Here is a 17,410-nt window from a genome sequence, read left to right on the forward strand (position 1 = left end):
GCGGGGAGGGCAGCGGTCTGTTTCCCGTGGGCTTCTATTGGCCAGGCTCGGTCCTCCGCTTGGATATTGACACGGAAGGGAGAAGAGAGAGGCTGTGTCAGGCCTGGCCTGCCGGGCAGGAGAGGGTTGAGAGCCTGTGTTTGGTGTGCGTGTGTGAGACTCCGTCCCGTGGCTGCCCAGCGGGTGGGATGGCTTCTGTGCCGTGTGTGTAGCGCGGTGCTGCAGCCTCACCGTGAGGAGGTGAAGCACCACGGCCCTGCCTGTCAGCAGACGGTAATCTGCTGGGAGCTCAAAGAGATACATAAAAATTTAGCAATGCAAGGCAGGGTAACAAGAAGACAGTGAGCGTTCAGAGAAGGGAAGACAGGCCATAATGACAGTCTGGAGACTCTGGAGCATACTTTCTAAAAATTTTTGTGAAAAATTTTAAATGTCCGGAAAAATTGAAAGACTACATCTACCACTTGGATTTAGCGGTTGTTAATATTGTACGACATTTGCTTCACATATATATATACACCACAGTGATAGTAGGTATTGTGTGTATCACACACACACTCATACGTTTTTTTCTTGTTAAATCACTTGCAACAAAATAATTTGAAACTCCAGCACACATCTCCTAAGAATAAGGATACTCTCCTACATGACCATAATAGCCTGATCACACACGAGAAAATTGACAGCTATTCCTTGATATCATCTGATATCCAGGCCCTATTCAAATACAGGTAAGAGCTTGAATAATAGCAATAATGATCATAGCTAACACTTATTGAGCACTCATGTGCTAGGCACTGTGCCCAGTGAGGTACGGTTATTGCCTTATTGCTGTATTTATTTATTTAAATTTGTTTATTTTTGGGTGCGTTTGGTCTTTGTTGCTGCACGTAGGCTTTCTCTAGTTGTGGCGAGCGGGGGCTACTCTTCTTTGCAGTGCGTGGGCTTCTCAGTGTGGTGGCGGAGCACGGGGTCTAGGCACACGGGCTTCAGTAGTTGCGGCTCGAGGGCTCTGGAGCACAGGCTCAGTAGTTGTGGTGCTCAGGCTTAGTTGCTCCGCTTGGCATGTGGGATCTTCCCAGACCAGGGATTGAACCCGTGTCCCCTGCATTGGCAGGCGGATTCTTAACCGCTGTGCCACCAGGGAAGTCCTTTATTGCCATATTTAATCTCCCTAACAAGCCGGAATATTGTCAGGCACTGTTGTCATCCCATTTTATAGGTAAGGGAACAAGTTTAGGAGGTTAAGTGACTTGTGTGAAGTCCCACAGCTAGTAAGTGGTGGACCATTCCAGATCTAAGGCTTTCTGACTCTTGAACTCTCCTCTCGGATGCTACTCTAGTAAGTAAAGAGCCTTCACCGGGGCCTTCATGACTCAGCAGGGATTGGATGTAAGAGGAGGGGAAGGAGGGCATTCCTGGGGCCTGGGGAGAAATCCCGAGATCACATTTTGGATGTTCAGGCGGTTTCAAGGCTAGCAAGTGACTGGCCCGGTTGCACTTTGCCCCATTTTTGTCCCTCTGCTTTTTCTTCCCCAGGCCTTTTGGTCAGGCTTTGCTTATTTTCTCTTCCACTGGGGTTGAGTAGGGAAAGTAGGCAGCTTGTAGGCAACTCTGGTGGAAGATGTGGCAGAAGAGAAGGGAAGCTGAAGTGTGGAGATGACCTGTGGGTCTGGGTTTTCCCTGTAGCCCACTGCAGTGTGATGGGGGCTGCATCTGCTTTGGTGGCAAAATCATGCCCGGCTGGGTAGCCTGGGTTTGAATGCCAAAGGATGTTGCAGGAAGAGCTCCTTTGCCTTTAGGGGGCCACCTTGGAAATGCTGCCACGGTCTGGTTGCCCTGACGGTGATCTTTCCTATTCTTTCGCTTCTCCAGCTCGCAGACCTCTGAAGAGAGTGCCATCGAGACAGGTTCCAGCAGTTCTACCTTCATCAAGAGAGAGGACGAGACCATCGAGGACATCGACATGATGGACGACATTGGCATAGACTCCTCGGACCTGGTGGAGGACAGCTTCCTGTAATTGGCAGATTTGGGGGGGACCTTCTACTCCTGGAACCACCTTGGATCCTTTTAAGAAAACCACTTTATTGCAATGCAAAGTTTGAGAGGAGGAATTGGACGATGTGTAAGGAGGAGTTCCCAGCCCAGGGCCTCAGGGAGCCTTCCAAACATGAACAAATGGGGTATTTTGAAATGACCTTTTCCAGTACTGCCTCTGGCAGTGCTTCAGTAGCATCTCATTGGCGGGTGAAGTTTGGAGGTAGATGGACAAGGAAATAATGGGCCACGGAAGACCAACTTTGTGTTTCAAGGGCATTGGTGAGATTCCAACGTACACAACTTTTACTGCAACAAAACTCCAGCGTTGTAATTATGTAAATAACTAACCAAGGATGTGTTTTGATTTGTATTAACTATCTTCTCTGGACTTCTGGAGAGACCACTCAGTCCACACATGTACTTCCTGCTTGAAACCTGGTATCAGCTGCTGTTGAACTTTCTTATGAAGTACATGCAAAACCACTTTTGAACCTTAAAAGGTACTGGTACTATAGCATTTACTTTTTTATTTTTTTATTTTTTTTTTAAGTGTTGAGGAGATAAAGGATAATAATTAACCAACTTTATTAGATTTGGGTCATTTATAAGCCCAGCAACTCATTTTCATATTGTAATCTACGTTTATAATAATACTACTGTTATCAGTAACGCTAAATGTGTAATATGTAACACGTTTTCCCTACAGAAAAAGCACAATTTAAAAAAAATCCTTACTAAGTAGGTGACAAGTTTGACAGTTTTTGACATTTATATTAAATAACATGTTTCTCTATAAAATATGGTTATAGCTTTAGTGGATTAAATTTAGTTGAACATAGAGAACAAAGTAAAAGTAGTGTCTTCCAGGAAGTCAGTTTTTAACTGTGTACTGAATAGGTTCCCTAATCCATTGTACTAAAAACAATAACTGCCCTTTGAAGTAATGGGATTTGAAATAAACAAACAGAACCCCTAAATCCTAAATGTTCTCAATATTAAGGCATGAGTCTCAGCCTAATATGACTTATTACCCAGTGGAAAAGGTAACCATCAGCAAAAAGACTGGATTTGCAGAGGTTTTTTTCATGCCTGGTGATAACTGGTGGATCTCAACACATATATTTTTAATTCTGCGAACCCTGAAAAAGTCAGAAGGATGCCCTGACTAGGAGCCCCCTTCCTTCATCTCTTACCCCCAGGAGAAACAGTTTGAAACTCTGAGATAATAAAGGCATTGTTTAGTGAAGGCTGTATGTGCCTTAGCCTGGATTCTTGGTCACCGTGTGTAACTGGCAACCAGAATCATCAGATTCTACAGCCCCGTCCCAGAGATTGTGAATTATTAGGTCTGGGGGAGCAGAGATCTGTATTTTTATAAACATCTGGCGATTCTCATCAGCCAGATTTGAGGAACGCTGATGTAGATGACAGGAAGTTGCCATGGGAAAAAATAATTTGAAATTAGGAACTGGGCTAGAAATCAACCATGTAGGAAGCCTGCTATTTAAATCTTTGGCTTTGGGTGACAGTGACATTTAATGGCATATATCTAGCAATTGCTACCCTTAATTTTAACTTTCCAGTCTTAGCAGAGACTGAGCAAGCCAAGTCTTGGTTTGGGAGATCTTCTCACTGCAGAGGGGAACTGAACTCCCTCCCCACCAACTTCCCCCCAAAAGGCATGTACAAAAATGATGCAATTCAGTAATACCACGTCTCTGTATGACCAGGTCAATATTTTGGTGAAAAAAATTTAAAAGTTTTACTGATATTTTGGGGTTAGACGGGAGGACAAATTGTCATCCATCCATCCAAACTGTCAAACCAGTTGTTGTGGGTTCATTGGCATTCTATGCGATACCGCTTAATTACTGACACCATATGAATGAAACATGGGCTGTGATTACTGCAATCACTGTGTGTGCTCCTGGCAGGTGATGCTTTGGAAGATGTAGAAGCAATAACAAGGTACTTGACTACCTACTGGTGTAATCTCAATGCAGGCCCCACCTTTTTCATGGTAAGTGTGAAGACTGAGCCAGATTGGCCAATTAAACAAGAAAACCTGACTAGGTTCTGTAGAGCCAATTAGACTTGAAATACATTTGTGTTTCTAGAATCACAGCTCAAGCACTCTGTTTATCGCTCCTTGTCCCTCATCCAGCCTCCTTTTGTTGGTGCTTTGCATTTTGATGTCCTTTGAGCCTTGCATAACATCATGAGGCTGGATGAAATTTCTCACACCAGCAGGATCTAGTCCTGACGAATGCTCTCACCTGAGTTTGTATCTGGCTGCATTTTTTTTTTTCTTTTAGTGTTTCAATGCATCACAGATTTGTTTCCTTTTTGGCCTCCTGCAAAGACCCCAGATGAAAATTCGTCAATCCTTCCTGCTTTCTATTTTAATGAAGACAATCAAAGTTGGCCTGAGAAACACAATTTGTGACTTTTTAAATGATTGATGATGTCCTTAAAATGTGGTCTGCCAATCTGTACAAAATGGTCCTATTTTTGTGAAGAGGGACGTGAGATAAAATGATGTTATACATCAATATGTATATATGTATTTCTATATAGACTGGAGAATACTGCCAAAACATTTATGACAAGCTGTATCACTGCCTTTGTTTATATTTTTTTAACTGTGATATTCCCCACAGGCACATTAACTGTTGCACTTTTGAATGTCCAAAATTTATATTTTAGAAATAATAAAGAGAAAAATACGTAAATGTTCCCAAAACAGTGGTGTGGTGAATGTTTGAGAACTAAGTGGATAGGAAGGGTCTACCGATACAATTGTATTTTACAGATGCCCCTGTTCTTGTTCTTGTTTTGAAACGTGTAAATGAAGATCTTTATATTTCAATAAATGAAATATATATATATAATTTAAAGTTATGCTAAGGTTTTAGCATTTTTGTCATTAGTTTCACCATAAATTAAAGTAACCCTGTTTCATTTACTTTCTTAGCGACATTCCAGTAGGACTCTGTATTATGGTTTTAATGAAAACAATAGAAAATTCTAGATTCAAACATCATTTGAATTCTTTAGTTCTCAGACCCAGCATTTGACTTAAAGAGGACTGGCAGTTGGCTGCTCTTTGATCCTGTCTTTTGTTTGTTATAGTAGCATTTTGTGCATTTTCCCTGCACAAGGAATACAGGACTGCGTTTACTCTGGACGCCTTTCAAACATTGTTGAAGTACGTACAATAAAAAGTTAAAGTCTTTTTTCGCCGTACCTTCTTCCCTGTCCCTGTCCCATTTCCCAGAGGCAGAACTGCATCTTTTGTGTGTGTTCTTTTATCCTTTCAGCCCCCTTTTTGTGTATCTGCTTATGTACATATATACACATCTCTACTTTTGCATTATATTTCATCTCAGTGGGATTGTACTTTATGCAATGCTTTGGCATGTGCTTTGTTTTTTTTTTTTTTAAGTAGACTTGATTTCTTTTAAGAGTAGTTTTAAGTTCATAGCAAAATTGAGCAAAGGTACAGAGATTTCCCTCGTACCCAGGCAGGCATAGCCTCCCCCAGTATCACCATTCCCCACAGAGTGGTTACGACTGATGAACCCACGTGACACAGTATCACCAGAGTCCACAGTGTTTGTATCTTTAAGTGCTCTCTTTTAGAGATCTCTGTCAGAAGTCTATATAGGCAAACCTTCCTCATTTTTTATCAGCTGCATAATATCTCATTGTGTAAATATACCATAATTTATGCAATCTCCTTGTTACAGATAGATTTATAGCTTCCAATCCTTTGCTGTTAAAACGACTTCATGAACATCCTTGCACATACATCCTTGTGCAGGTATAGAAGTATTTTATTAGGGTAGATTCCTAGACATAAATTGCTAGGCCAAAGAGTGTGCAGAAATAAATTGATATTGAGCCCATGTCTTCAGATAGGATCGTCACAGTAAATTCTTGAATGTTTGCATGTGAATCACCTGCTTTGCTGATGACCTGCAGTTTTCTGGGATTTCCTCTGCCTCCCATTGCTCTCTGTGATGTGATATGTGTGGGAGGATGTGGGTTTTTGTGTTCTGATGCACGTGGAATCAAAAGACTTCAGGAATTAAAGAAAGATAATACAATTCATCTTATTTTCAACTCATGGAGAATGGAAATTGATTATGTTGTTAATAATTGGAATATAGCCTCCTGTTCCAACACAACTCCTTATTGTCCGTGTTCAGGTAGCCTGCAGATGAAAGCACACCTCCTTGGAGTTAAAGCTGAAAGGAGTTTGGCTGCAGGTTGGGTATTGGCTCGGCCTCTGTTCCAGCCCCAGGAGGGAGGCAGATCACCAAGCAACAATAATGCTGCTAATTAAACAATAGCTGCCTAATCTAGCATCAAATCAGTGCTCCAAGCTTGCTGAGAGATCTTTTTGTTCTTTTTAATGTATAATTCTACCTCTTAATTTAATGCAGGCAGTTCTTGTACTTTATACAGTCATGGTAATAAAAATGACTTTACTATCGTAAGGTTTTAAAGCCTTTTCAAAGACCCTTTTCATATTTACTAATTTTAAATCGTACAGTAGCATTTTGAGGCAGGGAAGACTTTTTACAGCTGAGGAAACCACATGATTTCTAAAGATCATACAACTCAGTAATGAGAGCATTGGGATTAGAAATTCCAAATATACTGATTCCAGCGTTGTTTGAGCTACAGCAAACCATGGAAAAGCAAGAGTTACTGGGGAATGTCAGTATTCAGAAGCAGGTTACTTTGCTTCTTGACATATTTCAAAAGACAAGTGATGGACTAGCCAGCCTGTAGAACTGTTTTATGCATTTGTATAAGAACGATTTCTTTTCAGGCTACAGTTCTAATAATGGACACCATGATTTCAATAGCCATGTGCTTCCTAAAATGCAGCTCAGGAAAATAGCTTAGAATATCTGAAACCATCATAAACTAGGTAATTTTCCCTGGGATAACATGGCAATAGAAATGCTTCATTATCTCTGACTCCAAATATATATAAGGATTAAGTCCAACCACATTGTTACAGCAAAATTAATATACTGTGTTTATAACAGACACATTTTTTTCATCCTCATCATTAAAATATATGTGAAAATACATATGTGGCCTTAATTCGCAGATTCCAACATTCTGTTCCACCCGGTTACATAAATGGCACCCGTGTCCTAAAGAATAATGGATGTTTCCTTCAAAATGTATTCATACATGGGTAATGCTTCCATCATCCACATTCTTGTCTACATTTAAAACGATGGAGACGTCAAGGACACATGGTCTCACATGGCCGGGGGAGCATATTTGCTCCCTGTTTCTGGTTTGTAGGCTAATTGGAATTTTAAAAAGATTTGCCACATTATCCTGGCAGATGGTATTTTGCTTTATCATTATTCATGGGTATTAATGACTTCCCTCTGGAGCATGTGTATCCTGTCTATTTTGAATTTCATTACATTTCGTGCTGACTGCTCCAAACAGAATCAGATCCAGTATTTTCTGTGTGGTGCATAAGCTGCGATTGTTTGGTTGGTCAAAGTTTTAGGCTTGATTAGGAATTAAGTAACTCTTTGAAATGAAGAAAACCTTTCTCTTCTCTCTCCTGAGTATCACATCACATTTTTTATTTTGTTGAGCTTGCTCTGCTACAGGATGGTGTGTGACACCCGGTGCATATGAAGACAATTCCAGAATGGATGCGTCTTTCGTTAGCCAGAGATAATTAGACACACTTTCTTCGTAGAAAGATTGGGTTTGGTTTTCTAAATGGAGAAAATGCATGAGAACATGATGCAGTGATCTGGCCCCAGAAAGTCATTTTTTAATTAACTCCTTCAGCAAATATATATGTTAGAGAGCAGCCTTTTCTTTGTTTCATTGATCTCTAGAACGCTTACACCTAAATGAGGCAGCTGGCAGACTTGATTCCAACCGGCTAATTACCTGAGGGGAACGGTATGTGACAGCAGAGCAGCACGGAGCAGAGAACTCTGGTAGGCGCAGGCCACAGTCCTTACTTGGGAGCAACAAAAAGCCAGCGGGGTAGGATATAGAAGGAGCCTTCTGATGAAAGGAAAGCTTTTCTGCAACCAGAGGACAGAAGTGTTGTTGGAACATTTGAGAACGGGACTGGGGCTCAGGTAGCCAGACCTGGTGGCCTCGATTCCTGCAATCCCTGTCCTTGCTTCATTCCAGACACCATGGCCACCTTCACACCCATCCTCCCACACTTTCATCCCTCTATTCTTTGATGTTATTGAGCTAGGCACTGCTTCAAGCCCTGGGATCCAGAAATTGGTACCAGAGACAAGATCTCTGTATCATGGAAGACAGAGATAGTTACTAGAGCAGAGGGCAGATTTGTTGGATGGCCAGCATGATGTCCCCTCCTGGGACAAAGGTTGGTCAGATTTGCTTGTCGCCCATTACAGGAGATTGGTGTTTCCCAATCTAAGGGTTCTTCAGCTGTGACACAAACCTGTTGCCTGTGTACCACCCAGCCAGGCCACGCTGCATCGCTCCCATAGGGCTCGGGGAACAGGGAGAACTGACATAAATATGAAGTGCATGCTGTTTACTGTGCTGTGAGTAGGAAAGTCCCCGCCCCCCTCCTTTTTTTTGTGGCCACACCTCACAGCTTGCAGGATCTCAGTTCCCTGACCAGGGACTGAACCTGGCCACTGCAATGAAAGCCCAGAATCCTAACCACTAGGCAACCAGGGCACTCCTGCAAAATCCTTTGTTTCTGACCCAGGGTCTCGTGTCTTCCAGTAGCATCCATGAAACTGGGGGGCTAGCTTGTTAGCTTGCAAGTAGGATAAAATCTCAGACACTTTACAGTCTTGACACTAACTCAACATAGGACCAGTCAAGTAAGAGCTCTCTTATCTTCTTTGTGTCTTCCCCAAATGATAGTCCCCCTCAAACCATGGAGGGCCCAGAGGAAACAAAGTGAGTAGGGGAGGAATGAAAAAGCTCTAGTTGGGGAAAATAGAGAAGAAATTGATCATATTCATGTCTTTGCCACTGCAGCCTTACTTCTACAGGAGGTCCAAGGTAGAGAAGTAGAAATTAAAACTTCACATGAAGTTCAGAGTTTATGATTATTATACTGGAGGAAGTAGAGAATATTTTATTATCTAAGCATGACAAGAAATAGTGAGTTGATTCTAAATCCAAAGGAATAGGAAGAAGAAACTACAGAATAGGTGTGTAGGGGGAGTTATGGGACATTAATAAATTAATAATTATTTTCTATTCTTATACATGTTCAACCCAACCATTATACCTCAACTCCATAGAAAACAGGAGGAAAATAATGGCAATTTCTCACCTCTAGCAAGAATGATTGTATTTTAACTAATCCAACATTGCAAATCAATTGTTCTCTAATAAAAATTTTTAAAAAACCCCAAAAAGTAGGGGTTCGATATGGCCAAAAAAAAAAAAAAAAAAAGAAAAGAGAATGATTGTATTTTGGTGCTGCTATTGTGACTCCTTTGCAACGAAAATGAGACTACAGCGATGGTAGAGTCTAAAAGATATGGATGGTGAGGTAATATCACAATATCGTAAGATCATGACTCTCCAGTTATGATTTTGGAAACAAGGATCCTTCCAAATTGAAATGTAAAGTGATACTTTGGAATACTTTTCTAAAAAGACATTTATTTAGTCATCATTCAACAACTATTTTCCATGTATTATGTTAAGTCCTTGGGATACTAATACTGCTAATGTTCAGTGAGCATTGTGGTAAATTGAATTATACTTTGGAAACATATTCCTCCCCCTCCCCCTCATAGGAGTAGATATTCTCACTTCATTGATGTTGGACTTGACCATGTGACTGTCTTTGACTAACAGGATGTTATCAGACATGGTACAGTAGATACTTGAAGGTTGCTTGTGTTGAAGGACATACGCTCTTGACATGTTGACAATACTGAGTTTTCCAATCTAGAAACATGCTATATCTCTTCATTTACTTAGATCTTCTTTATTTTATCTCAGTAATATTTTGTAGTTTTTAGTGTACTTTCATATATTTTTATTAATTTTTTCTAAATATTTCATTGTTGATGCTATTATAAATGGCATTTTTTCTATTTATAGCTATTATATACAAATGTAATTGACCTTATATTCTGCAACCCTGTAGATTCCTAAGGATTTTTTTTTTACATAGACGATGTTATCTGTAAGTAAAGACAACTTTATTTCTTCCTTTCCAATTTGGACGTCCTTTATTTATTTTACTTACCTTATTGCAGTGGCTAGGAATGCCAGTACAAAGTTGAATGGAAATGGTGAAAGCTGATCAGGAAAGCTTTTTTCTGCATCCATTGAGATTATCATATTTTTATTGAGATTATTATTATTTTTCATTTATTAATATGGTGAATTATATTGACTGATTTCCAAAAGCTAAGCAACTTTGCATTTCTGGGTTAAAATTCTCTTAGGTATGATTATTATCCTTTTTATGTGTTGTTGGATTCATTTGATGATGTTTTGTTAAAGATTTTAAAATCTATATTTACGATGAATATTGACCTGTGGTTTTCTTTCCTTTTTTTTTTTTATTAATGTTTATTTATTCATTCATTCATTCATTTATTTTGCTACACTGGGTCTTAGTTGCCGCACTTGGGATCTTTTAGTTGCAGCATGCAGGATCTTTAGTTTCATCCTGCAGGATCTTTTCAGTTGTGGCATGTGGGATCTAGTTCCCTGACAAAGGACTGAACTAAGGCTCCCTGCATTGGGAGCTCAGTGTCTTAGTCATTGGACTACCAGGGAAGTCCTGACCTGTGGTTTCCTATTCTTGTCATGTATTTGCCTTGGTGTGGTATCAAGGCGATAATGACCTCATAGAATAAGCTGGGATATATTTCTTCCTCCTCTAGTTTCTGGAAGAGGTTTGAGTAGAATTGGTATTTTTTCTTTTTTAAATGTTCAATATAATTTACTGTTAAAGTCACCTGAGCCTGGAAGTTTCTTTGTTGGAACGTTATAAATTAGGAATTCAGTTTCTTTAATAGATATAGGGCTAGTCAGGCTATTTATTCTTGAGTAAGTTGGGTAGTTTGTGTTTTTGAAGGAATTTGTCCATAGCAACTATGAATTTTTTAGCATAAAGTTATTGAATTTATCACCAGAAAGTTGTTGATAACATCCCTTATTATTCTTTAAGATTGTAAGATCTGTAGTGTTGTCTCCTCGTTCACACATGATAGTGATCATTTGTGTTTTATCTTTTTTATTGATGATATTGACTAGAGGTCTATCAATTTTAGCGATAGTTTCAAAGAATTAGCTTTTGGTTTCATTGTTTGTTCTCTGTCACATTTCTACATTTCTACTTCATTGATTTTTTACTCTTTATTACTTCTTTCCTTCTGCTTAGTTTAGGTTTAATTTGTTCTTTCTCTTCTAGTTTCTTAAGGTAGAAGCTTAGATAATTTATTTGAGATCTTAATACTTTCTAATGTAAGGATTTAATGCTGTAGTTTTCCCTCTAAGCATTATTTACATGCACTCTACAAAGTTTGATAAAATGCAGTATGATATATTATTCTAAGTATTATCAGGATACAGAGAAAAGAGCCTTTAATCAAGCTAGGGAGTTTTGCAGAGAAAGAAGCATTTGAGCTAGGCTTTGAAGGACTTTTTTTTTTTTTTTCCAGGCAGAGAAGAAGGTAGGAGCATTCTAAGCCAGAAGAACAATAGGCCAGGATTCATGAACTGACCTTTCCTTTATTAAGTGTGCTCACGAATGTTTAATAACTGTAGTCTACAGATAGACCATCTCTTTGAAAGGCAGGGACAGAGCCAGTCACTTCCATAAACTAAAAGTGATCAAGGGACTGAAAGTTTTTTGGCTCTTGAAGTCATCTTAGCCGATACCATTTTAAATGAGAATGGTATTGGTCCAATACAGAGCTAAGCAAAGGACTTGCGTGAAATTCTTAAGTAATGATCAGAATAAAGGTAAAATGAGATATAAATGGAAGAAATACGGCAGTGGTCTGGTTACAACTCTTAGATATGGGTACAAAGTCATTAAGATGCATTCATTTATCAGAGAGATATTACTTTGGAAGCTCCAACTTCTCATCCACTTCTATAGCCATGAGATCTTTATCTCTATATAATGTCTCACCCTCATTTTTTCTATATATTGTTTTTATTGCTTTTTTACAGTACAAAAGTTGGAAAGCAAAAATACTCAAATTCTTTTGCAGCCAGGATTTGGCTATGTGACATGATTCTGGTCCGTAAGATGTAGGTGTAATTTCTGAGGACTTCCATATTCCATGAAAAAAGGAAAGACTTCAGAAAAGAGTTTTTGTCTTTCTTACTTTGTCCTTCCCATATCTTCCTGCCTAGAACTTGAAGACACTGACTGGAGTTGCAGAAGCCATTTTTTTGACCATGAAATTAAAAACCACACATGGCAGTCCAGGAGACAAAGTCAGGCTCCTTGATGACATTCTTGTGCAGGTGCATTAGCTCTGACCTACTTCCAGATTCCTTTTTTTGCATGAGAAAAACGCACATTTAACTGACTATTGTCATGTTTTCTGCCACTTGTGACAACGGCATTCTTAAGTGTTATAACCCTTTTGCAACAAATGAAAAAGTTCTTTGGGAATGTTTGTAATTCCAACATTTAATATACTTTCTTCACCGGGTTTCCATGACATCAACCTCTCTTGGTTTTCCTCCTGCACTACTAGTGGCTTTTTTTTTTTTTTTTAATCAATCTCTTTGCTGATTCTTCTCTTCTCCTGGCTTCTATTTATGTTGGAGTGCCTTAAGGCTAAGTCTTTCAACTTCACTTTTTTTTTTTTTTTGGTCTCATCTATCCTCGTGGCTTCAAATAACATCTATATGCTGGCAACTCCTAAATGTATATTTCCAATCGAGTCCCGTCTCCTGAACTACAGATTCATGTGTCCAGCTACCTGCTCAACATCTTCATTTGGATATCAGAGTTGACCTCTTAACTTCAAAACTTGACTCCAACTTCTTCCCTCATCTACCCTCAAGCTCCCTCATCTCCGTTGATGGCAACTCTACAATCTTCCAGTTGCTTATATCCCAAATCTTGGAGTCTTCTTTGATAATTCTTTTTCTCTTTCTCACACTCTACATCTAATCTGTCAAGACTTTGGTTCTACCTTAAGCACATCCAAGATGTATTTAGAATCTGACCACTTCTCACTACCTCCATTGTTACTACCCTGGGCCAAGCCACCATCACCTTTCACCTGGACTACTGCAATAGCTTCCTAAAATGGCTACTTTGCTTTGCTCTTTCCCCTTCTACAGCAGACTTTTCAATACAGCAGCCAGAGTGATCCTTTTAAAATGAAGTAGGATCATGGTCACCCCTTTGCTCAAAATCCTGCAGTGATTCTCCATTTTACTCAGAGTAAAACAGAAAGTGTTTCAAATAGCTGTCAAAACCCTTCAAGATCCAGCCTCTGCCATCTCTCCAACTTCTTCTGCTCTCTTCTTTGCTTACTCCCTTCCAACCTCACTGGCCTTATTGCTGTTTCTTGAACATAACAAGGATACACTCATGTTCTGGCCTTTAGGCTGGTTGTCCCCTTTGCCTGGAATGCTCCTCCTTTAGCTATGTTTGGATAATTTTCTCACTTCATGTGTCTGCTCAACTTCACCTTTTCCATGAGGCTGACCCTGACCACCCTATTTAATGTGGACCTCAGCACCATCCACCACCCCACCCATGCTGCCTCTGCTGCCAGCACTTACCCTGCTCTACTCCCCCACCCCACAACTTGTAACCTGCTAACTCACTGTATAGTTTATCCATGAGCTCAATGTTATTTTCTATCTCTGATGCTAGAAACTAAGCTACATGATGGCAGGATTTATATCTGTTTTCTTCACTGATATATCCCTGGTGCCTAGAATAGTGCCTAGTCCAGAGTAAGTGTTTAGTAAATATGTTTAGTAAATATTTGGTTCAGGATTGAATAAATCCCCATCCACGGAGGGAGGAGTTACAGGAGGCTTTAGGGCAGCAGACTAATTGAGGAAGCAACACTCAAGTGTTTGGCAACTCTAGAGGTCAAATTCATTGTTGACCTAAAGCTCTTGCCCATGTGCTTCAATCCAAAATGCCTATGACATGATGGTTGTGCTCTTCTCTAATGCTAAAAGGGACAACAAACATGACAGTGAATATATGGGAGGTTTTCTAGCAGGGACACATCTGAAAAGTGCTGAAAAAGTGTTTAAATAGAGCTTCTTTTGAATCCAGAAAACTCAAACCCTCCCTTGAAGCCATTTGCCATCATAACATCCTTTTTAGACTCATAGGAAGAATTACATTCTTATTTTAAATAAAACTCAGAGTTTTGCTGGCAATCTGTTCAAACCTAGAGTGAAGCAAAAGCAAGAAGAGGCAGAGGCAGAGGAATTTCTGATCTGGAGCACCACTGGAATTAAGAACGTGGGTGGTCTTGAGTGGTTGCTATTTTCATAAGAGATACACTGGTGTATTTGTAGAACTTGAGGTGAATTTCTCAGAAACACTGACTTTTACCTCACTAAGACTGAAAATTTGTTCCACTTCTGGTATGAATAAGCAAACAGTGTTTAGTCTCAATTCCTCTTCAAATTCAGGGCTCTGGTTAGATTTCGATGGGGGCTACTTGGCAAAGAACCCAGTCCATCCATAGAGGCATGCTTCAGCGTGGAGCACAGCTCACAATAGTCTGCTTTATGATTGTGCTACAGCTGAGGGCTAGCCACTTGGTAGAGCTCCTCTATGTTAATGACACTACAATAGAAATTATTTATCCTTGTAGCTGTACTGAAGGGTGGGGACCAGGGGGCTCTCACAGAGCCGGGAATTCCGAGTGCCTCCTTCAGTTTTGCACCCTAGGCATCTCACTTGCCTTACCCCTGTCATCCTGGTTCTGCTGTAATCTGTTCTCGTTCTGAGCCAACTGGAGTTGGCATTAGATGCTCCAGGAAATCTAGAATTTCCTCATGCTGAATTCCTTTAAATAGTGTCACCATCTTGATTCTGAGAGTCTCTGGCCTTGGACAAGCCTTTCCTTGTTAGCATCTTGAAACTGTGGAGAGCTCTCCGTAGAAACTGTTATTTTTTAGAATAACAATAATACCATTTGCTGCTGGAAAAGGGCATCTTCCTCCATTTCCCTCTCTCCTCCAAAAAGATTGTCTTTCCTTTTCCCCCGAATATCATTTATTCCATTTCTGTTGCCAAATCTTTGTGTTTATGACAACAATAGGAATCTGGTGGGAAGTTTCTATAAACCAGCAATTGGGTTTAAACAAAGGCTTAAGGATCAAGTTCTGGTTGGTTGGAATCCTGAAAAGTTCTAACTAGAAAAGTGATAAACCCAGTTTTTTTTATACATTAGGGGATTCTTTTGCTGATTTTTCATGCAGTTTTTTTATACATTAGGGGAGTCTTTTGCATTCTTTTTATTTATTTCTTTATTTTATAAATTTATTTATTTATTTAATTTATTGGCTGTTGGGTCTTCGTTGCTGCACAGGGGCTTTCTCTAGTTGTGGAGAGCAGGGGCTACTCTTTATTGTGGTGCGCGAACTCCTCATTGCCGTAGCTTCTCTTGTTGTGGAACATGGGCTGTAGGCGCATGGGCTTCAATAGTTGGGGCACTCGGGCTTAGTTGCTCCGCGGCATGTGGAACCTTCCCAGAACAGGGCTTGAACCCCTGTTTCCTGCTTTGGCAGGTGGATTCTTAACCACTGCGCCACCTAGGCAGTCCTGCAGTCTCATTAAATGCAGACTTTTGTGTATGATATTGCATTAGGCAAGACCAACCAATCCAGCCCCTTGTAGCTCTGTATCTGTTGCTTCGGTCAGGTCACATGAATTTACTCGGGTTATGATAAGAAACTCTGCACCTGCACAGGGATGATGCTCCATGAATATGATGCATTGACCAACTATATTGTCAGGAAAAACTCAGAAGCTGGTTTTGCTGGGGAAAGGCACTAGCAGATCAGAGTCTTGAGAACTAATGATAATAATGATTATGCTTATAACATGCAAAGACTGCTATCATATGTCTTAAAGAAGCTTCATGATAATCACACGAGCTAACTCTTCTTCTTCTTCTTATACAGTTGAACAATGCAAGGGTTAGGGGCATGGACCCTCAGCCCAGCTGAAAATCCACACATAACTTATAATCGATCCTCTATATCCCAGATTCCTCTATATCCACAGTTCTACATCCCCAGATTCAACCAATCTTGGATCATGTAGTGCTGTATTTACTACTGGAAAAAATCTGCCTGTAAGTGGACCCCTGAAGTTCAAACCCATGTTATTCCAGGTTCAACATCATTTATTTCAGATGAGCAAAGGAGAATTCAAAGAATGTAGTAATGTCTAGAATTACAAAGGAAGAGTTGTGATTTGTGACCAGATCTTAACTTATTAAGGGGATAGAGAGGGCTTCCATGGTGGTGCAGTAGTTAAGAGTCTGCTTGCCAGTGTAGGAGATATAGATTCGATCCCTGGGCTGGGAAGATCCCACATGCCATGGAGCAACTAAGCCCATGCACCACAACTACTTAGCCTGAGCTCTAGAGCCTGAGAGCCACAACTGCTGAGCCCATCTGCCACAACTACTAAAGCCTGTGTGCCTAGAGCCCATGCTCCACAATAAGAGAAGCTACCGCAATGAAAAACCAGTGCACCACAACCAAGAGTAGCCCCTGCTCACCACAACTAGAGAAAGCCTGTGCACAGCAATGAAGACCCAATGCAGCCAAAAATAAAATAAAATAATAATAAAATAATCTTAAAAAAAAAAAATAAAGGAGACAGAGACGTTAATGCCATTGAAAGAAGATTTTTTATTACTTACATTTCCTGAGAGGAGGAAGCACACATCATGCCATGTAGGGCCATATGGGGAAGTACCAGAGTCGGTCAGGAGGCAGAAGATAAAGGGAAAAGTATAGGTACAACCTTATGGGGATTCCTGCCCCCATAACACTTTGGGACTGGCTAGTTTGAATAATTCCAGCAAGTTTTTGGGCTTAGGGGGGCTGTCCTGAGATGTCTGGCCCTGGGTTGATGTATGACAAGGGAAATACTAACTTGGTGTGAGTGAGTTAAAGGAGGTGGCTGGAGGTATGGGCTTGAGATTGGTTGGAGAGTTTGTAATATGATTTTTGTGCATCTGAGAAAGCTGGATAGCAGGGGAGATGTAAACAAATTTGGTCATTAGTTTGGCCCTGTGATTAATGATGCCAAATAGATAAATACAGTCCAACAAAGTACAGTTAGGACAAAATGGCATCAGGACAGGAGCCTGAC

General features: G+C 40.2%; 1 protein-coding gene across 5 annotated transcripts in view; it reads left to right on the forward strand.

Moving 5' to 3' along the window:
* PDGFRA (platelet derived growth factor receptor alpha) overlaps positions 1 to 4,942 on the forward strand; it is a 45,701-nt gene extending 40,759 nt beyond the window's left edge. For all 5 annotated transcript variants that reach the window (XM_057729030.1, XM_057729032.1, XM_057729034.1 and 2 more), the window contains one exon: positions 1,876 to 4,942. In XM_057729030.1, the coding sequence (XP_057585013.1) occupies positions 1,876 to 2,023 (148 nt within the window). In that variant the 3' untranslated portion in view covers positions 2,024 to 4,942. The remainder of the gene's footprint in view (positions 1 to 1,875) is intronic.
* Positions 4,943 to 17,410: the final 12,468 nt, after the last annotated feature.

Source organism: Hippopotamus amphibius, chromosome 3 (genome assembly GCF_030028045.1).
Source record: "Hippopotamus amphibius kiboko isolate mHipAmp2 chromosome 3, mHipAmp2.hap2, whole genome shotgun sequence".
In the NCBI taxonomy this organism is placed as follows: domain Eukaryota; kingdom Metazoa; phylum Chordata; class Mammalia; order Artiodactyla; family Hippopotamidae; genus Hippopotamus; species Hippopotamus amphibius.